The sequence below is a fragment of the Zonotrichia albicollis genome, chromosome 7 (assembly GCF_047830755.1).
Source record: "Zonotrichia albicollis isolate bZonAlb1 chromosome 7, bZonAlb1.hap1, whole genome shotgun sequence".
Classification (NCBI taxonomy): Eukaryota; Metazoa; Chordata; class Aves; order Passeriformes; family Passerellidae; genus Zonotrichia; species Zonotrichia albicollis.
The window spans coordinates 16,997,674-17,019,294 of NC_133825.1; the positions used below are offsets into that span (position 1 = coordinate 16,997,674).

At 45.2% G+C, this 21,621-nt stretch overlaps 2 protein-coding genes across 7 annotated transcripts; one reads left to right on the top strand and one right to left on the bottom strand.

Annotated features, from left to right (window-relative positions):
• Positions 1-451: 451 nt before the first annotated feature.
• On the bottom strand, positions 452-12,410 carry PBLD (phenazine biosynthesis like protein domain containing). 2 transcript variants are annotated; one of them, XM_005491032.4, is made up of 9 exons: positions 12,179-12,410; positions 10,110-10,209; positions 8,911-9,009; positions 8,268-8,377; positions 8,092-8,121; positions 7,495-7,583; positions 6,262-6,434; positions 5,459-5,521; positions 452-1,055 (listed from the first exon to the last, which is right to left on the bottom strand). In XM_005491032.4, the coding sequence occupies exons 1-9, from the start codon at positions 12,260-12,262 to the stop codon at positions 943-945; spliced, it is 861 nt and encodes a 286-aa protein (XP_005491089.2). In that variant the 5' UTR covers positions 12,263-12,410; the 3' UTR covers positions 452-942. The 2 variants fall into 2 exon arrangements, with proteins under 2 accessions (XP_005491089.2, XP_074400517.1); XM_074544416.1 differs by lacking the exon at positions 452-1,055 and adding an exon at positions 1,360-1,425.
• Positions 12,411-13,060: 650 nt separating this feature from the next.
• Positions 13,061-18,893, top strand: HNRNPH3 (heterogeneous nuclear ribonucleoprotein H3). Of its 5 annotated transcripts, none has more exons than XM_074544412.1 (10): positions 13,061-13,201; positions 14,162-14,298; positions 14,829-14,967; positions 15,509-15,696; positions 16,091-16,177; positions 16,488-16,603; positions 17,804-17,939; positions 18,121-18,201; positions 18,285-18,371; positions 18,593-18,893. In XM_074544412.1, the coding sequence occupies exons 2-10, from the start codon at positions 14,181-14,183 to the stop codon at positions 18,667-18,669; spliced, it is 1,029 nt and encodes a 342-aa protein (XP_074400513.1). In that variant the 5' UTR covers positions 13,061-13,201; positions 14,162-14,180; the 3' UTR covers positions 18,670-18,893. The 5 variants fall into 5 exon arrangements, with proteins under 5 accessions (XP_074400513.1, XP_074400511.1, XP_074400514.1 ...); XM_074544410.1 differs by having other exon boundaries at positions 13,081-13,219; XM_074544413.1 differs by having other exon boundaries at positions 13,081-13,219; positions 15,509-15,651.
• The last annotated feature ends 2,728 nt before the right edge of the window (positions 18,894-21,621 follow it).

Genomic DNA, 21,621 nt, shown 5'->3' on the forward strand with positions numbered 1-21,621 from the left:
GGATATGACATCCAACTGTTCCCACAGTATTAGAGTGTCTTCTGAATTCAAAACACATCACCCCAAAATATTGCAAAGAACTAAAGCAAAGCTTAAGACAGAGGTGACTTGAAAGAGAAAACAGTTTTAGCTAGAGTCACTGAAAGTTCCGTATTTCCAATAAATCCAGTGAAAGACCACATCATGGTGACAAAATCTGAAGCATGAAGATTACAGAAGAAACTTTCAGTTTAGGAGAAAATCTTCAGTTTTTGGAAAATAATTGACATTGCTGTAACCAATAAAGTTTCCCCTCAGATTTTAATCAGCTTTAGGTGCATCACAAGGTCAATCTGTTAAATCTACTAAACCTTTAATTAAAAGTATTGACTAAGCAGCAGCACTATGATCACAGGCAATACCATTTGACTTCAAAAAATACTGTTCATAAAAGAGAACCAGAACCACAAGGCACATTTCTAAACCATTTATATTTTTTCATATTTTAATTCAAGTAAGTTAGTGAACATGGCTGCCATTTCAATATATAGCCAAGAAAATATACTTTTTTAAAAAAATTAATTCAGATTTCATGAAAAATTATCTACATGGGAAAAGTTTGATTATCAAACAGATGCTAAGAGTTTAATCCAAGATGCAGTAAGGGATTTTAACATGGAATTTGGAAATAAAGAGAAGAATCACTTAAAGGCAGAAAAACAAGATAGCTGTAGTGGAACATTTTCATTGGTCAGTGCACATAGGAAATGGCAAGATGGAAGTGAAGAATACCAAGGATTTTGAAGATGAGGAGTACTTTCAAGCAATTTTTAAAAATGGCCAGTGAGTAATAAAAGATTTTGAGAACAGCAGTAATTCACTGCCTAGAGCTGAGATAAAACCAGCATAATCAGAGTAACATTAGTGATTAGTGAGAGCAGAGGGAGACTGGTGGCAGTTCTTTCACAAAGTCAGGTTTCCTTTTAGCACCACAGCACTTTGCCCAGCAATGTCAACTCTGCCGTCACCGCGCACGGAAATCTTCAGCTCTCCTCCGCGGCGGGAGCACTGAAACGCTGAAGAGAAACAAGAACCCAGAGTTAAAAACTACTGTGTGTCACAAATTCTTTAGAAATCCATGAAATCTCAGGGACAGGAGGCTTTTGGCTCAGAAAGCAGCAGCACCAGGGACACCCAGGATGAATTGCCCTCATGGATGAAGGCCAGCTGAGGTGGCGGGAGCACTGAAACACTGAAGAGAAAGAAGAACCCAGAGTTAAAAACTATTGTGTGTCACAAATTCTTTAGAAATCCATGAAATCTCAGGGACAGGAGGCTCCTGGCTACAAAAAGCAGCAGCACCAGGGCAAGCAGTGCAGCAGGGACACCCAGGATGAATTGCCTTCATGGATGAAGGTCAGCTGAGGTGGTGGGAGCACTGAAACGCTGAAGAGAAACAAGAACCCAGAGTTAAAAACTACTGTGTGTCACAAATTCCTTAGAAATCCATGAAATCTCAGGGAAAGGAGGATCTAGCTCAGAAAGCAGCAGCACCAGGGACACCCTGGATGAACTGCCCTCATGGATGAAGGCCAGCTGAGGTTGGTGTATTTCCAACCAGACCTTTTCTGACAAAACTGCTGCTTCATACAAGCACTGAGGGGCAGTTTGCTTTTTTGTAGCAAATTTAGTTCCTGCCATGTATCTAAGAAGTTCTGAATTCTCCCTTCATGGGATACAGTTTTTGGAGGGAAGGAGGAAGAACACCAAGCGTTATCTGCATGAGAAGGAATGACATTTTACTGAACACCAAAAGCTGACACTGCATTCAAAGAATGTGCCTGGCTAAAGGGTAACAAGCTCACAAAGGCAGTGGGAAAAGTCTACAAAGAAATGTAGATGCTGCTTCAGCTGTCAGCAACTGCCACCAAATTCTTACACAGGATGCAAGAGGTATCTATTTATAGAATCCTGAAGATATAATTTAATACAACTGGGTAAACCTGAAGCAGGAACAGCCTCCTGCTTGTAATTGCTTAGAGAATTCAGCTTTGTCTGGACTGTTGGGCCATACACAGGTGGGATGGTGTTCCCCCAGCACGTGGAGTCTCTAACTCGTTTCAGCAGCCCCATTTCAGTGCTGAAAAGGGTCTTGAAAAGGGTCTGGCTCAGATGGCATTTAGGGAAGTTCTCAGCAGTGTTGCTTTTGTGAAAGGCAAAAATGTTCAGTCCTCTTACTCAATCAACTTCCAACTGCTCCACAAGTTGTCCAAAGCTAAGGGGCACATTCTTCCCCTCAAACCCACAATTTATAAATTAGGTAGAGATTGTATTCAGATCCCAACAGAGCACAGGCTCTCTGATGCCATACATGCTGGATGCTTTGAAACTCTTTCTCTCTCAGGCACTGCTGCTAAGAAAGCCCTTCTTTGATCAGATTAGATTCCCAGACAAAGCAAGCACTCTGAAAGAGCAGCAACAGGAGCTATTTAGAGATTGATACTTTCTGTTCTTTTCCATTTATGGAACCATGGCTTGTTTTTAACTTGTCAGAACACCACCTGTGAACGGAGTAATGCTTCAAGTAGTAACTGAAGTGAATATTTTAGACTCTTACAAGACCCATGCCAGCTAAAATGGATCAATTATTATTGCCAGGTGTGGAGACACACCAAGGTCTTCCACAACAGCAGACTGAAATAAAAGAGACTAATTGTTTCAATTCTTCAAAGGGTGGTTTGATTTTTTCTTCTTTAAATGTCCAAACTCTTAGCTCTTTCATGTCAGGATTGCTGAGATTGTTTTGACATTCGTCCATTTTATTTTACTTTTCTTTCTTGGAAGAAACTTCCAAAGCAGAAGAAAAACAAAAAATAACACACAAAAGAAATTCTTAGACAAGCTTATATAAAAATAATCTTGATCTATTCCTTCTCTCACAAAACAGCACTGGTATTTCTGTGCTAACTGCCAGCTGTGGAGACACACCTCAGGTCTTCCACTCCCACATGATAACAGATTGAAATAAAAGAGATTAATTATTTCAACTTTTCAAAGGTTGGTTAGATTTGTCATTTTGTCCAAACTCTAGCTCTTTCATGTCAGGATTGCTGAGATTGCTTTGATATTGGTCCATTCTATTTTACTTTACTTTTTTGGAAGAAACTTCCAAAGTAGAAGAAAAACAAAAAATAACACACAAAAAAAATTCTTAGACAAGCTTATATGAAAATAATCCTTGATCTATTCCTTCTATTGTATTGTATTTGTATTCTATTGATCTACTGTACCTTAACAAAGCAAGGTACAATGAATCTACCTTCTTCTGTCTCTTTATGTGTTTTGTTGCTGTTAGCAATGTTGGTGGCAATTTTCAAACCCTAAAATGCTATAAACCTGTTCTGTACCAGAAGGGATCAGAGAAGTTAAAGGCAGTAAAAAGAAACAATTTTCCCCACAAATAAACACAGCTGTCCCAAGTAAACTGGTATAGCAAGGTTCCCCTAGGTTAAACTGAGATAAACACTGTCCTGGGTAAGCCCTTTGTCATCACAATAATTTGCAAGAAAGGCAAAGGACTGGTACAAAGCCCTGACTGAACAAGCAGCTTAAATTCAAGGACATGGACCCAGCTTCAAGAAAAGATCATGAAGTATTTCACCTTGTAAAAGTACTGGAAAATTCTCTTTGTAGTTAGTCGGAGTGGTTGTTGTTTGAGAATTTACTCTAAAAAAAGTAGGAAGAGAACCCAAACACAGGAAATTAAGTCTGATGTTTCAGCTGACCTCCTCCTAAAGGCCTCAATAGCCAGAGAGATTTGATAACAGATTTCATGCTCCACATTTTTATATTACTTTATGTGTAATCTATTTGGGAACTAACAGATCCTTCATTCTATGGAAGAAAATCTTCCTTTATTCTTGCAATAAAAAGTATCAGATATTGCAGAAGGCACCACAGGGGTTTCTATAAAGTGCAAAGATGATCTTATTTATTAATACTTGCTGATATGGAATGTCCTTGAATGCCAGCTATCTTTTCCAAATAATCTCATTAATAGTAGAATTTGCCCAGCACTACCTGATACCTCTCAGACAGACACATGTAAGGAAAATTATTTCTCACAAGCATACATCAAATTAACTTGTCCTGTTTAAAACAGTTTTGCATGATTTCTAACACAGAAGAAGTTTGAGGCTATATCTGCATGAAATATGAATGAAAAAACCCCAAACAACACAAACCTATCTTGTGGACAGATAGGACAGTTTTTGTGCTGAACACAGAGAAGCTGATGACAGTATCAGTTGCCCTGGCTGCTTGAGCTCATTTCTCTAAAAGCACAACAGGGACAGTACATACAGAATACATGAAAATGCAAAACAGGTACAAAGTGTGAATTATAAGTACAGACAGAATTCCAGACTATTTGAGTTCTTAAAGAAGCAGTGTCTATAGATGCCATGGGGAATTTCAGTCCCACATTAACATCCAAAAATGTCAAAAGCTTCTGAGAAACAGCCAGTCCATAAGGACTCATTACCAGTTTTTCATCTTCAGAAAACACGTGGAGATTCCCCTCCCACCTCCCCCCAGCATTACTTAAACTATCACAGATATTGTGTGGTGTAAATGCAAATACAAGATCTTTGGGACAGAACATTAAATCTTTCCTTTGGTCCATGATGGAGCAGGTCTTGTTCATGGTGGAGCCTTTAAAGACTTACCATCCTCAGGAAAATCCATTCTGAGATTCATTTGACCCAATACAGAAAGGCTTATATTCAGGCTAGCTGTTTGTTTGGAAAAGTGTTGACTTTTATGGACAAAGCACTTTATTAGATCAAGCATCCAAGCTCTGCTCTAGACTAAATGTGGCCAAAGGTTTGTGTGCAGAACTGCCCCCTGTCCCCTCCTGTGGAACCAGGTAGGGGATGAGTGTATTTTGTGTTGCTTCTCTCATTCTGTTCTCTGGCAAAGCAGCAGAAACAGGAGAAGCAAGGAGTCACCCAACGCTCCTCCCACAGCACTGGCACATGGTAACAGCTTCTCTTGGCTTCCTTCCCCCACGCTCTTGGGTTTCCTGCTCAGGAACAAAGATGTGACCTAACAAGCACAGCTCATTGACTGAACCAAACACAAACACCCCCTGAGCTTCCCCAAGCTTCAGGTATGATGGAAGGTCATGAGAAGTGAAATCCCAAAGCCAAGATCAAAAACTGACAGCAGAGAGTTATGATAAAGAAACCAGCACTTCAAACCCCCTGGGGCATGATGTGTCATGGTGGTGGATAGCAAAGAAAGCAATTTCTCAAAGATTACCTCACACACAGAATATTACTTAATATTCTATTCATCTTGAGGAAATGGACAGGGAATTATTGCTACAGTTTAGATTGCAGTAGTAATACAACTTTCTCTTTTCTAGTGAGTAGATTCACACAAATGGACAGCTTTGCAATAAAACAGTTTCTCTTACCAAGCATTTCTTTCTTCCCCAGCTGCTCTGACCAGTAGCTGCTTAAAACAGCATGAGCAGACCCTTAAAAGAAATTGGAAAACAAAGTACAGAATTAAATTATAATCACTACTTTACAGAGTAAGCATAGTCAAAATGTAAATATCATAAATCAAGTGCCACGTGTGTTTAGGGTGAAAAAACCTAAGAGTCTGCACAGCAGACAGAGTTTCTCATTTCCATTTATGGTAAAGCAGTATTACTGCCACATCCTGCAGCTCCAAAGGAAATCTTGCTAGGTGAGGGCACCATCATTAGCTACAGTTCTCAGCAGACTAATAATGAAATGGTAGCTAAGCATGAACAGCATCCTGCAGCAATCCAACACCCTGAGAACAGGCAGGAACACGCAGCCAGCTGAGTCCCACAGGCCTGAGAACAAAAACTAGGCAAGAGCTCAGCTGAAATGCACTGCAAAAGAACCCAAACAAAAATCCAAAGCACCACAAAAAAAAGAACACCAACAGAAGAGGATCTAAATTTCCATTGCAATACTCATCCAGTAATGAGCTAGACCCTCACTTTTATCTAATTGTAATACTGAAAAAGACACAAGAATATCTGTAAGAAGCTGATTTGATTTTTTCTGAATGAGTTTGCCTCAGCCACAAAAGTTTTTATTTTAATGAGCACTCCTGCTATCCATATAAACCAGTAATTTATAAGAGACTCCAAAGTACAAAAACAGATGAAGGAATCTGAATAAGAACCTTTGAATTGAACTGAAACAAAAAGTATGAGCTGCTCATGATACAAACACATACCTGTAACAGGGTCTTCCAGAACTCCAACCCAAGGTGCAAAATATCTGGAGTAAAAATCATGGCCTTTTCCACTGGAGTTTCCCTTCACAGTGAGGATGAGTCCTTTCAATTTTCCTGTCTTTTCAGCTGACAAAAAGTGCTGTGCATTCACTTTCAAGTTTTCCAACACACACCTTGAATATAATTTTGAACATTTAATAGCCCATAATTCATTTTACATGAATATAAGTACTGAAAAGAAAAAATAAAGCTATGGAATCATCTTCTCTACAATTCAAAGCCAGCCCTAAAATATTAGAGGAGCCTAGACCCCTAGCATTGTCCTCACAGTGGTATTTGACAGAAAAATCACCTTGAACCTCATACCCTCTGAATGAGCAGAGAAGAAACATCAAGCCATGTGTTTCCTATTTATCTCTGAAAACAGAGCATCCTGAAATATTAGCCAGCAAAACAAAAACTTCACCTTGTTTCAACATTTGAATCATTGAAAGAACTATTGCCTCACTATGGAATGTACCCAGTGCTCCACCTCCTTTCAGAGCAGGCAAATAACAAATATCATTCATGTCTTCATGGCATTCTGAAGCAGTGTACACCTGCCTGATGCCTCCCTACAAAACAATCTGGAAGAGTGAAATAACAAATACTCAGCTGAGAATATTTCTTTTTCCCAGTACCCCAGACTTTAACCATTAGTTAGGCCAAACTTCAAGTTTGTAATAATAGTAATTTGGCCTGATTAAAGAAGTTATGTCTCAGCAGTATATACCCTAAATCATACTTGAATTAACAATGAAGTTCAGATGAGATTACCAAATGCTTTGGAATAATTTGAATTGGAATTCTCTCTCTGAAGCCACTTATGGTGCTGTTAAGCATGTGTAAGCAGATTACAGACCCAGGGAAGGAAGGATCCCTGGCACTCTGCCAATGTGCCCTGAACTGAAGCAGGACTCCCAACTTCCCATCTTTACACTCAGATGGATGGGAAAAATCATTAAAAGCTGTTTTCTACAGCTTCTTCTCTTGAGGACAGATTTCACAATGATCTTACAGCTTCAATAAGCTCATGTTACAAGATAAAATAACCACTTTACACAGAAATTTACAGCAGAGGTTTCTAACCTCCACCTGATTTAAAACCAGACAGAAGAGCCTGCTATGTCAGGAATGAAGAGGCCAGCTCAGTGTCTGCACTCTTGATGAACACAATTAAAGAAGGCAATATACCTGTCATAGGTGTCACTGAGGCGGACCAGGAGCTTCTTTGTGTCGGGAGAGTAACGGATGTCCTGGACACTCATGTCACCAACAGCTGCCTGGGGGAATGCAGGGGCAGGAAAAACCCATCAGCACTTGCACACAAAACATTATTCCCTTAGCATTTCTGCAGAGCACCTTCCCTGCTAGAAGAGGGATCATGCAAGGTCTGCCATTCAGCCCTCAAGCACGTATAGCAAGTGCACCAAGTGTTGGAATGGATATGGGGGAGTTACAAGCTCCAAACACATCAATTTGGGAAGAAATCCAGGACCTGGAGGAGGGCAAGGACACTGAGTGCCCTCTTATGCACACAAAAGGCTGAAAATGCCACTGAAATAAATATTGACACTTTGGTCAATGGAAATGAGAGACACAGGCTCAGCTGCAGCACTTTGGAGAACTCCATTCCCTGACTCATTACTGAGAGCTTTGAAGTTTGTTATTTCCAATTCAGGAGCACATCAAGCAGTGCCTTGTCACCATTTTTAACCATTTTAATACATAAAAAATAAGCAAAGCCATTATAAATGTTTTTCTAAGACAACTGATGGATTCTTCTTTTACCTTTATTAATTCTTCTACTTCCTTAAGTTCCTGAAGGAAAAAAAACAAACACACACTGTAAAAAATGCAATATATATGTATGTATCTATGTAACTACAGACAGACACATACACTGACATACACACACAAACACACACTTTCCTTGAAAGCCTGTCCTGAATAAAATGTTGACTAACCTGGGGGTAGGCTGTGTAAAGTGGCAAGTCCAGGACAATATGATCTTTCACTTGTCTGGCCTTTAATTCCCCACTCAGTGTCACAAACGTGAGAACTGAGTTTGTGTTTTCTAGAGAGAGAACATTGCAACATCATCAAACAGTATAATGTTAATCTAAATTGTCATAGCCCTAAGAGTAGCTCAGTACATTCAGAAAAAGTTAGTTATGCAGCTCAAATATATCTAGAGCAACACTGTACTCTGGGCAAAGTTCCCAACTAACTCAATAAATCTGCTGAGGCTAATAAACACAGCAATTGCCAGGGAATCACTCCTGCATTTGCCTAGAATGAATGGGAATGCCCTTTTAACAGAAAGAGCAATATTCCCTATTCATCAAATCCTCTCTGCCTCTCCCAGATGACATTTGCATATTTAGCACTTTTCCTAAACCAGAGTAACAGCAGGGATTGGCAGTCAGAGGGCAGGCACCAGACCACAGCCTTGGAACTACAGAGCAGCAGTAAAGGATACCCAGGGTACCTCCAGTTGTGTCCTACAGATGTTCTGAATGTTTAATTGCCTTTGTCTTAAAAACCAGAGATGTTAATTAGGAGTAAATGCTCTAAAAAACTATAGAAATAGATAGGTTGTAAACTTACTTTGTACATGAAACAACACAGCAGCTGATGCAAGAGTAGCATGACCACAGAGAGGAACTTCACTGGCTGGGGTGAACCACCTGAGCCCAAAGCAGGAACCTTGGAAAAATAAAGTTTAATAAGTGGAAGAAGTCTATATCTCAATTTTACCTCAATATATATATAAAGTGATGATGTTTCAGTTAATCAAAATGCATGCTACAACCAGTTTTGGTCCTAAACACGCTTCCTTGGTCCCAAACACACCTCTAGGTACCCATTTCACACTGAGTTTTCAGAACAGCTATCCCTTTTGAATCAGGCCAACAACCTCTGCATGCTGCACAGATTTTCCCTTGTCCTGGACAGGCATTGTTTAGAAGACAAAGCCTCCAGGTCTGTATTATGAAATCCTACAGAGGCAGAGTCATGATCTGGAGGCCAGGTTACAATTTAGAGGCCATAGGTGGTTTTGTTGGTGTAACAGAGCCTGTACTGCAGTTAGCTCAGTTATGAATTATTTTGCTTAAACCACCAGTTAAGTCTGGTAAAGCCTCTACCCTTCACTTCACTATAGAAATCATATTTCTATTTGCAGTTTAAAAAAACTGTAGCACATGTGTATGATACTTTGTTTCCTGCAACCTTTGCACATGCATTTCAAGTGAACAATTACCACACAAACACAACAAGAAGTGAAAAAGGAAATTAAGAACTGTGCACCCTGGGCAGCTGTGTGGGGCTGAGGCCACAAAGAGCCCATTGGTACCAAAGCACTGTCATGACAAAGAAGCTGCCATTTTGTGTGATGGTAGAGATGGGGGATTGAAAATAAGCATGTAAAACATACTGGCAAAGTGCTAAGGTGGAAAATGAAAAGTACTGTAACTCCCTGCTCCAAGCAATTAGTCTAACCCTAAAACAAATCCCAATTTATTAACAGGAGCAAGCATTTGTAGTCACTACTATCCTTAATATTTTTAATTACAGAATGTACAAAATCCTGCTCCCTGAACAATCCACCAAACAAAGCTGACAAACGTGACTCCTTAGCCTGCAATCTGAGCCCAGAGCAGGGGATGAGCCCCTTGGCTCAGGCCACCCCACAACTGCCAAGAGAGCAGATCCAGCAAACTGACTCAGCTGAAAATGAACCCCCAGAGTGGCTCTGAATGAACTCTGCATTGGTCTGATGCCTTCTTGTAAGCAGAACCACTAACTTTTGGTGAAGTCATCTCCAGGTTTCAGTTTTCTGATGAAAGCTGTTTCTGAAAGGTTCATTTCTGCTGCAATCTTTTGGTGCAAATCTTCATCCAGGTCCTAGGGAAGACGTAACAAATCCAGTCAAGAGAAGGCCAAAAAATGCAGAATCAAACTTTCTGTTAAATACAGACACTTCGTTTTCTATTACAATAAAACATGGATTCAGTTTTAATTCACAATAATCTCTGAGAGTGAAAAAAACTTTAAGTGGGACAATATAGGAGCTGAGAAGAGACAAATTGGAGAAAAAAGAAGAAGAAATGAAACAGCTGGAGCTCCCAAAGTGCCTGTGATTTAAGGCAGTGGACATTGATCCCAGGACACCCAAGGCCAGGGATTGTATAACATTCTCCTCTGCCCAGGTTCCACTGCTCTTTCCTCATGGTTGTGCTGACTGGCCAGGTTTGACAATCTAATCTTTAAAATCCTGAAACTCAAGTGAAACAAAGCACTGGAGTGACCTGGTCAGGTTCAGCCTCTGAGATAAAAATGTGCCCTTTAAACCTGAATCACTTCCTTCAACAACTAACCCTTTTCAGGCAAAATCCCACACCACAGCTACAAAATAACCAGGAACTGATTAGTGCACCAGAGCTGCACCTGCAGAATCAATTCTGTACAGTTAAACAACATTCTCACATTTTACAGCACAGTTACATTCCCTTTATCCCAGGAAGAGTTCTGTCACTTACTGCAAAGATCCTATAACAGGACAAAGACCGGTAAAAATGTTATTAAAACAACCTTTCTTTTTAATAGCATGGAACCTTATTGAAACACTGCCATCCTGTGGCACCTCTGAGACACAGAGAGGACTGGTTTTGCCGTTTTTACATTTATTTCTCCTGCTTTTTTTCTGTAAAGCATCTGCTGAGACTCTGGAGGGAGCAGAGAACAGCTGTTTTGCATGGCTGCATCACAATTCCTTCAATCTTAGAATAAAATGCTGAATTAGGAACTCGGCTTTAGCTTCACACTAAACCCTTTACTTCCAGGAACTGCAGAGAAATTCAAACATCTGCACCCCAAAGTCATGCAAGTAAGGTAGCTTCCTGATATCTTGATGTAACAAAGTAAAATTAATATAAAAAATGCAATTAGAAGCTCATAATTTTTGTGCAGAGAGCATTTAGATTTTATGGGGGCAAAAATAAGTCTGAAGAGAGATGTTCCCAGTCATAGCTTTGCTGGTAAGTAGGCAATGTTATATGAGATTTAGATAGACTTAGGAATTCTAAAAAGGATTCATGTTGGCATTTAGAGCTGTTGCCACTGGCTACTCAACATATATTTTCATATTTGCAATTTTTACCAGGAGTTACTATGCAAACAACACAAGGCCTGTAAATTTCTGATCCATTTTCATAATTATTTTTGTTAGAAATTGGTACCAATTGGCACCAACTGCTCACAACACCCTGATGAGCAGTGTAACTACTGTCAACTGCACCAAAACCACCATCCAACACTGAAGTAATAAAAACTGGTTGCTTGTTTAAACTTGGCTAAAGCTGAACCCAACACACTAATGGTGAGAGAGTCACATCGAGGTCTGTACCTGACCTTTTTCTTTCCAGAGAAAGAGGAAAAATTCAAGAAAAAAAGGGAGAAAACCTACACCAAAATCAAACCCCACAGTTTAATCCTTCAGCTGAGCACTGATTCTGTTTTACAGCGTTACTTTTCAGACTTCACTCTGAATCCTTGTTAATTCTTCAGAACTTTTATTCTGAATTGTTCTTGAAGAAATTAAGCCATTTCTCTTAACTCAAATCCAGTTTGTTCCTTAACATTTTAACAGTCCACAAAAACTTCAAACATTGTCTTGCATGACATCGTTTTGATGAATTAAAAAAAAAGCACTTCTTTGCTAATTTCTCAGTATTCTTGTCCCATGGTCTGAAAAACCGAAGTCTCGAGTAAAGAAAGCAAAGTCTAACGCAGTGCTGAGTGCTCAGGCCAAGTACAGAACGGCGAATGTCAATGCAGTACCTCAAAAAACAGTTCGGTTTTTTTTTTAACTTACATTTTCAAGCAGACAAACTGCCGCAGGATTTCCAGAAAACGGCCGGTTTGTAAATGCATCAACCGTAAAAATGGGAATCTGCATTGTGGTGTGCACTGCTTAGCCGCAGGCTGCGCTCTGCCAGGTGCTCTCTAACCTGTTATACCCCGGCCAGCACAGCTCCGAGTTAAAGCTCTGCTGAGGCAGGCGGGGCCAGCGGGCCCATCCCGTCACTTCCTAGCGCCGATAGCGACTGGGACTCCTTCCTAGGGCCGTGGCGCTCCGCACTGATTTATTAAATTAAACCACACATTTAATCTGCCTCGCCGCCAGCCCCTGCACGCCTCAGCGCGCCCTTTCCCCACAGCGCCCGGCCTGCTGTGCCCCGCACTGAGGGAGGCGGGATCCCGCCCGGCTCGGCAGCTCTGCTGAGGAGACGTGGGGAGCAGCCATGGCGGGCGGCCACAGCGGGCAGCCTTCCTCATCCTCCCTGCCTCCCAAAGCAGCGCTGAGGGAGCGGGACACGCTGAGCGAGACACGAGCGCCAGAGCACGGCCGCATGGCCGCTCCAGAGCATGGAGCAGCCGCCGCCATCAGCGCGGGTGTGAGGCGATGGCGGCGCAGTGAGGGGATGCCCGGGCACGCGCGCGCCCCGCCCCCGCTCCTGGCCGCGCGCGATCCCGCTTGGCGCCAAAACGAGCGGCGGCGGCCGCGTGACGGAGGGAGGAGCGCGCACGCGCCCGGGCGGCCCCTCAGCAGAGGAGGCGGCGAGAGGCAAAGGCGGAACGCCCCCTCCCCTACCCCGCATGCGCAGTCGCTCCCTTCCACTGTGCTCCCCGCTCTCCCCCCGCGAGTGGCGCGTGCGCGGGAGCCGCCCAGGCGGGTGTGAGGCGGCGCGCGGCGCGGGTATCGCGATAGTCGCGCGGCCCGGACGCTCCCGTGCTGCCCGTGGGCGCTGCGCAGCTGTGGGCCCGCCGCACGGCTCGGCACAGAGCGACAGGCGCGTCCTGCCCGGCGCGAACGGCTGCCAGGGCACGGCCAGGGGTGCGCGAGAGGCTCGCGGTGAGCGGAGAGGGAGAGCGGGCCGGGCGAGCGGCGGCGGGGCCCGTCCGGGGGGCTCGGCAGGCGGAGGTGCCGCCGGCGGGGGCTCGGGGCCCGCCCGGGGCCGGGTCGGGCCCGGCGCGCGCCCGTGGGCGGGGGAGGGGGAGGGGGAGGCGGTGCGGAGCCTCGTTCCCGATCGCGGCCGCCATTTTGAGCGGTGGAGCCGAGGGCGGCGGCGGCAGCGGCCCCGGGAGAGCGGCGGGCGGGGGTTCCTGCGGCGGTGAGGGGCACGGGCCGGGCGGGCGGCACAGCGTGGTACCTCCGAGGCTAGAGGTGGGCAGCGGGACGCGGCGGGGGGCGCGACGGGAGCGGGGCAGGCGAGTGGCGGGCGCCCCGGGGAGGCGCGGTAAATGGCGGCGGGGAGCGGGCGGGGGTCAGGGCCGCTGTCCCGGGAGGGAGGCGGGAGCGCGGCGGCTCCGCGTCTGCCGGGCCAGCGATGGCGGCTCCCTTTGTGGGACGGCGGCGGTGCCCCCCCACTCACGGCCCAGTCACGCACAGGGCCCCGGCTGAGGGCAGACAAAGAAAGGCCTTGCGCCTGCAGCCCCTTCCTCAGCTGTTGAGCTGCAGGGGAAAAACAACCGTACAAACAAAGCGCACGGGGCTCTAGGGGCGGGTGTGCAGCGTGCTCGCAGTAAATGGCGAGCTTTATGTGCCGGGCTGCCCACGTGCCGCCCGCCGGCCACGCGGTGATCCCAGCACGGCAGCCCCGCGGGGCGGGCTGAGATCCCGCTGGCGTGTGCCCGGATACCCGGCTTCCAATCCCCAACAGAAATAAAGCTCGTGATCCATCGTGTTTTCAAAATAAAGTCTTACCAGATTTCTTTTTTAGGGCGGGACTTAAGCGCGGACGGAAACTCAGGGGTTTTTTATTTCTGTTTTGTTGGAATTTGGTTTTTTTTCTAGGATTTAAATTAAATAAAAGATGGACTGGAGTGGAAAACACAATGGGCCCAATGATACAACCAATGACGGAACAGTGGTACGACTCCGAGGCCTCCCATTTGGGTGCAGTAAAGAAGAGATTGTTCAGTTTTTCCAAGGTACCTCCAGTATAGTCGGAGCGTATTGGGTTTCTGTAGAGTTTTTTGTATGTTTTACACGGTGTTTTGTACATGTTTAATGGCTGTTAATGGGGTGGATGGGGAGGGATTGTGTTAAATCAATTCATCTAAATTAAGATTTATGCCCTGTAAATGAAGCACAGATAACCGTAGATATAGTAGAACACAAAATGTACCTGATTTTGTCGAGGTGGGAAGCATACCTTGCACAGGGGGGTAACCTGAATGTTAGCATTTGGATCAGTTAAATTGCTTGATTGGTAGCTATGTTTTCTTCGTGTAACTTAGGTGGTTGCATTTTTGTATAGTCTATACAGAAAAGTACGGTTAAATCCGTTAATGTTTAATGCAAAAATCGTGGGCTTGTATTGTTGGGTGATGGGGGAAACAAGGTGGTTTTCTTTTTCGTTGTTGTTGTTTAGATATGCTTTAAGTATTTGCTACAGATGGGAATGTTTCAGCCTTTAACACTGTTCCCCTTGACGGGGTTATTTGTCCTTGGGTTAAAGGGTTGGAAATCGTGCCAAATGGGATAACATTGACGCTGGACTACCAGGGGAGAAGCACAGGGGAGGCCTTCGTGCAGTTTGCTTCAAAGGAGATAGCAGAAAATGCTCTGGGGAAACACAAGGAAAGAATAGGGCACAGGTGGGGATGGAGAGTTTGGGATGGTGTTAAATCTTTCTTTTTTGGGGGTTGTGGGTCAGTAATGCTTTTGGGGGGTTGGGGACCATTGGGGAATTGGCTTTTTTTAAGAATTTTTGTAACTGATCCTAAGTTAACTTGGGCAATACGGTAGATTTGGGGGGTGGGGGAGCCAGTATTGCACCGGGTAGTTTGCTAAACTCAGAAAACTGTTTCAATCATGCTCGTGTAGGGTAATTTGTGATAAATGCTGCTACAGCCATTGTTTTTCAACAGTATGTTTCTCATACTGGAAAGACATGTTTTAAGCTTAATTTGTACAGCTAGAACCTTCACATAGTAATTTTTGCCACTCTAAAGTGGGCTTTTTAAAATACACTTAAGATTCTTACAGTTTTGAGGAGAAACTTAAGTTGTATGGTATTTGTAGTCACTGCTATTGGCTTGTACGTTTGGCTCTAGAAAATGTAGTGTGGCCTTTTGTGAAATTCAGATTGCTTCTGCCTGTGTTCTTACTGGTGCCTTGAAAATCCTCTCTCACTAGATACATTGAAATCTTCAAAAGTAGTAAGAGCGAAATCAGAGGATTCTCTGACATGCCAAGAAGAATGATGGGACAACAGCGACCTGGACCATATGATAGACCATTGGGAGGAAGAGGGGGTTATTATGGAGCTGGGCGTGGAAGTATGTATGACAGAATGCGTCGAGGAGGTGGTGGATATGACGGTGGTATGTTCATCTAATGAACACAGGTTCTCTTGGCAGTTCATGTTTCTGACATACTTGTCAAGAAATAAGAAATGGCAGTAGCTGTAATGCCCGTTTGGTTGGATGTATTTATCTGAAAGAAAAAAAATTGTCGTATATCAAAACATGTGGCCGAGTATTTAAGATGAATGTTAATAATAAGGGAGCTATTTTCATTAGAATCAGATCTTTCCATTTGCATGTTTCAGTCTGTGTTACATTAAAGCAATGTACTTGTGCACCACGTTCAGAAATGCAGGTTTGGCAGTTTGCACAGTGCTGGCTGCCCAGAGACTGCAGTTGAGTGTTGTGTGTGCGTGGCTGTGTGAGCTGTGAGCAGTGATGTGATGGCTCCTCTCCTTCTCTCCATGCACAGGGTATGGTGGCTTTGATGATTATGGTGGCTATAATAACTATGGCTACGGAAACGACGGCTATGACGACAGGATGAGGGATGGGAGAGGTAAAACAAATTCATAGTTTGTCTCAAAAGGTTCCCTGTTACTTGAGTTCCAAGACAGAGATAAGAGTTTCATTCTGCCATTTGGTAAAGAAGGCTGTTTAAAAAGGGGAGGGGCCTGGGCAGTCCTGAGGAAAGGTAAATAGATGGCTTAGCAGGGCTTCTGGCTGAGGTTTGGGCTGATACAGGGGAAGTGTAAACACCATGCATTCACTGGTATTTTTAAGTGCTTTCAGAAAAAGAGTAGCGATGACTTTTGGCTTTCCATGATCTTAGAGGTGTGTGGGTTTTTTTGGTTTGGGTTTTCCAATAGGCATGGGAGGCCATGGCTATGGAGCTGGAGATGCAGGGTCGGGGTTCCATGGTGGAGGTCATTTTGTTCACATGAGAGGGCTGCCTTTCCGAGCCACGGAAAACGATATTGCTAACGTAAGTACCACGGGGGAAAGGGCTTCTCTGCCAGCAGCGTGCATGTCCCTGCCTGTCCCAGCCCACCTGGGGGAGCCTTCTCAAACCACTCACTGCTACAGCTGCACAAGCTCAGCCAGCTTTCACAGAGCTGCTGGCTGAGGTGGGATTACCAGGGAAGTCAGCAAAGCTATATTTAACGTTAATCCCTGCACTCTCTACTCATTTGTTTCCATAAAGATGGATTGCAGAGACAACACTTGCTGTAATCAGTATCCTCATTTTAAGGTCTTTAGGGTTTTTTTAAGCTTATCTGATTTTGTCAAAATGACAAAAGGCGTGAAACTTAAATTGCTTAGTTTGCATATTTGTTTGTTGGCCTTTCTGAGACTTTATTTCAGGAGAGGCAGGGTGGGCAGGCTGTGTTGGCTTGGAGAGGACTGTAAGATCCCTCTTGCAAGAGATCAGGGTGGCAGGGAGAGGTGCATCTGCAGCATCTTGGGAATGAATTCTTGAGTCAGTGCAGATGTGTTGAGGTGGGGAAAAGGTTTTCTTGGGATACAAGGCCTGGTTTAAACATAGCATGTCTTTGGAGAGGCTGTCTTGCCAGTGGCACCTGTGTATTCCATATGCAGAGCTCCATTCTTAAACTTCTGCTTGTTTGCTTTTGTGGGTGGGTTGCTTTACTGAAATGGAGGTGGATTTCCTTGTGCCAGTTTGGTTGTTCCATTTAGGGTGAAGGCTCTGTGACAGCAAGGGCCAAAGTCAGGCTTAGGTCTGGGGCAGTGAGGAGAGCAATGCTATTATATTAACAGGCAGCTTCTCTTGAATTCCATGAATGCATCCTTGCTTTGAGAAACCTGGAAGAGCAGAGCCAAATGGAAACCAGCTGATTTTCATGTCCAGGATGCCATCACGTTTAACTGTGCTGCTCAGAGCAGAGTGTGTGGGCAGGAGATGTTTGTGTCTGTGCATTCAAAGAAGGCTCCTCAGGCTCTGCAGCTCTCCAGGCTGTGCAGTAACAATGGGTTGTAAACATAGGTTGGCCTATGCTGAATGTCCCACAACCACCAGGTACTGCTTGAGGAGTGAGTAGGTAAATCTGCGTGCTAGGATTACACTGGATTAAAGCAGTGCTCCACTAACCATGCAAATGGAAAACAAGCACCTGCCGTGAGTTCTGCATTAACATGGTTGGTTTTGAATTTGTTTTCTCCCTAGTTTTTCTCCCCATTGAACCCTATAAGAGTTCACATTGACATTGGAGCAGATGGAAGAGCCACAGGAGAGGCAGATGTGGAGTTTGTGACCCACGAGGATGCAGTGGCTGCCATGTCCAAGGATAAGAATCACATGCGTGAGTGTCGCGCTGCTCCGGCAGGGCTGGGAGCAGCACGTCCATCCTGAGCTTTCCCTGTTTTCCATGTTCCCAACTCGCCTGTTTGTGGCCTGCTGCCTGGGAGGGGTGGGGATTGCTCTGTTCCTCTGCTCCTGGTCTGGAAAACAAAACACCAACTGAGGCTTTTTGCTTCCTACAGAGCATCGGTATATTGAGCTGTTCCTGAATTCCACTGCTGGAGGTGGCTCTGGAATGGGAGGCTATGGCAGAGATGGAATGGGTAGGCATCCATTGCACGCTGAGCTGGTGCTGTGCCAAGGCTGATGGGCTTAGGCTGGTAACGTTGCTCTTGTGGCTTTGCAGATCAAGGGTACGGCTCTGTTGGTAGAATGGGCATGGGCAGCAATTACAGCGGTGGCTACGGAACCCCCGACGGCCTGGGGGGATACAGTGAGTACAAGTTCTCTAAATGTGTGTGAGTAACTGGGGGGACAGGGCAAAGAGGGGCACTGGTTCCTGAAATCAGTCTCTGGGGCCGTTGTGCTGCAGACACTGGGTAAGGGCAGTAACCGGTGGTGTAAGCTGTCACCTTCACCAGTTGTTCTGTGTCCCCATCCCATTTCTTCTCCCTTTGGGGTACCTATGTGTGACCTTGTGCCAATTGTTTGCAGGTCGTGGCAGTGGAAATAGTGGAGGATACTATGGGCAAGGCAGTATGGGTGGAGGAGGCTGGCGTGGGATGTATTGAAGGATAGCCTTGCTTCTGCAAAACATCTTGGAAGAAACAGTCTCTGGTCTACTAGACTTTCTTACAAAATTTAATTTCTTTTGTATTTTAAGAACTTTATAATGACTGAAGGAATGTGTTTTCACAATGTTATTTGGTAAGCAACAGATTGTGATGGGAAAATCTGTTTTCTGTAGGTTTTATTTGTTGCATACTCTGACTTTAAATAAATTTTTATATTCAAACCACTGATGTTGATACTTTTTATACTAGTTACTCCTAAGGATGTATTACATATTCCAGACTACAGTCGGTTCAAAATGTTGTACTATGGTTCCATAAAGGTGGTTGTACTGTAACTCCTATGAACACTGATTCAGTTCTATGTAATCTTGGTCTAGTGAACAAATGGAAACTTTCACTTGTTTAGGGGAGAAGGTTAGATGAGTAGGTTAGTTTATTTGGTAATTACTTTCCTAAACCCTTTTGGTAAGTTGTATGTGCTAACTGCAGCACAGCAGAACGCTGTGCAGGCTCAGTCACTGCTCTGGCTTCCTCCTGCTGCCAGCACCCCAGCAAATGCCCAGCTGTGAAGGAGCAGCGCCCCTTTGTGCCCCCACAGCCCCCAGGCCACGATGGTTCCACCCTGCTGTGGTGCTCAGAGCCTGCATTTCACACCTGTAACCTGCCTAACAAACTGCACAGCTTGGAGCTAACACCACTTAGGTCAAATACTGGGCATTCGATGCTTTTCACTTCTGATCTTTTTAGCAAACATGCTTTAGGAAGAGTGGGGGACTTGGAAGCAAATTACTTCTTTTCTTTCTTGAATTTATTGTATTTAAACATGGTTCAGCATTTTTTTCACTGCAGAGAGCTGATTTGTCTGTATTTGTTCAAGGTTTGCAAAACCATTCCACACAGGAGCTCATTGGAAGCCAAGATCTCTAAAAGGTCTATAGGCCCAATACCTTTTCAGTAACACACAACCCAAACACGGTGATAAAACTTTCTGTGCATTTGTGACATGTAAGATATGTAAGAAAATTATTGTTTGAAGACACTTAACATACCTGATGTGTAATGGAAAAAGGTATTTATTCTTCTGAGCCAGTGTGATCTCCCAAATTAACTGCTTTGTCCTCAATGCCTCCCTTAAAATGTCAAATGTGATCTTGGGTATTGCAAGTCTGTCACCTGTTTTGCTAGTACTGTGTTATATCTGTAATAAATGTCTTCTTGTGGGAGAGAGGAGAATGGAGTTTATTTCACCAGAGACGGTGGCTGGGTGTCAGAGGGAGTGGAGGAGCTGCAAGGGGCAACTGGCACAGGAACCTTTCCAGCCCTGGAGCAGCACTGGCTAGGAAGGGGAGGGGAAATGAGTCCTTAACCACTGGAAACGTTGTTGCTCTGCAGAATTAGGGGGCTCTTGCTCCGTTGCCAGGGAAGTGGCCGGGGTAGCAGCAGAGATAATTCAACTGCAGGAGAAGAACCTCAGAGTGAGGTGGAGGAAAGGTGCACTGGCAGGAGCCCGTTGGCGTGGGCACGGCAGAGAGCGAAATGCGCGGCTTTGCAGCGCCTCCTCCCTCCCTGGGAACAGCTGGGGCTCCATCTTGGGAGGAGGAGCCGACACCTGCCCGGGCTGGGCTGTGCTTTGGGCAGAGTGTGCTCACTGCAGCCCCGGGAGCTGGGCCGTGCTTTGGGCAATCTGAGCTCACTGCAGCCCCGGGAGCTGGGCCGTGCTTTGGGCAATCTGAGCTCACTGCAGCCCCGGGAGCTGGGCCGTGCTTTGGGCAATCTGAGCTCACTGCAGCCCCGGGAGCTGGGCCGTGCTTTGGGCAGAGTGAGCTCACTGCAGCCCCGGGAGCTGGGCCGTGCTTTGGGCAGAGTGAGCTCACTGCAGCCCCGGGAGCTGGGCCGTGCTTTGGGCAGAGTGAGCTCACTGCAGCCCCGGGAGCTGGGCCGTGCTTTGGGCAGAGTGAGCTCACTGCAGCCCCGGGAGCTGGGCCGTGCTTTGGGCAGAGTGAGCTCACTGCAGCCCTGGGAGCTGGGCCGTGCTTTGGGCAGTCTGAGCTCACTGCAGCCCCATGAACGGCAGAGGAGCCGTTCCAGAGCCGTGCCCGCTCCCAGCGGCCGGGCATGGCACTCCCGGCTCCAGTCGGGCACGGCGGGCACGGCGGGGCACACACGGGCACTGCCCCGGCCCGAGCCTGTCCTTACACAGGGGCACGAGCAGCAGGGATTGACTCTGGCTGGTTAACGCTCCCAGAGCAGCACGGCAGAGGTGGCTTCGTTTCCCAAAAGGAATAAAATGCTCCTCTGATCCTGTCTGACAGCTCCAGGTTCTTTTGGGTACCCCACAGCTCTACCCGTGCTCTTCTCTGTGTGAGAAGGATTTAGGATCAAGAGCAGGGTTTTACAGAAAGATTAAAATGCAGCATCAGTCACAGCAGTGCCCAGAAACCTTAAAAGCAGGCCAGGTATGCAGTCTGGTGCCAAGGAAACCATATGGAACATCCAGCACTCATTTTGGTCAAGGCAGAAGTCTTACCTGCAGTCAGTAACAGCAATCTGAACATGACACACTTTTCCTGTGCAAACAGGACACCACAGAGGGGAGGAAAAGATGGCAGTTAGGTAATTAATTCATTCATTGCACATTATGGAAGTGCACTTCATTCTTGTTTTAAGAGATTGCCTATTTTAAATTATTTCTGTTTAGTTGCACCCCTTTTCACAAGTTATTTATTAAAGCAGGACAGATTGGTTTATCCTACCCTCTCTATCCTGCATCAAACCCGGCTCCCTCCATGCCTGCCCCACAAGAGCCCCCCTGGAAACACCCTCAGGAAGCACCTGAGCAGCACCTGATTGTGTCTTTGGCAGCACTCCCCACCACAGGCAAAGGCTTTCTAAGCAACTTGAACTTAATAAAGTAAAATACTCGGAATTACAAATTTAAATTAAGTGACA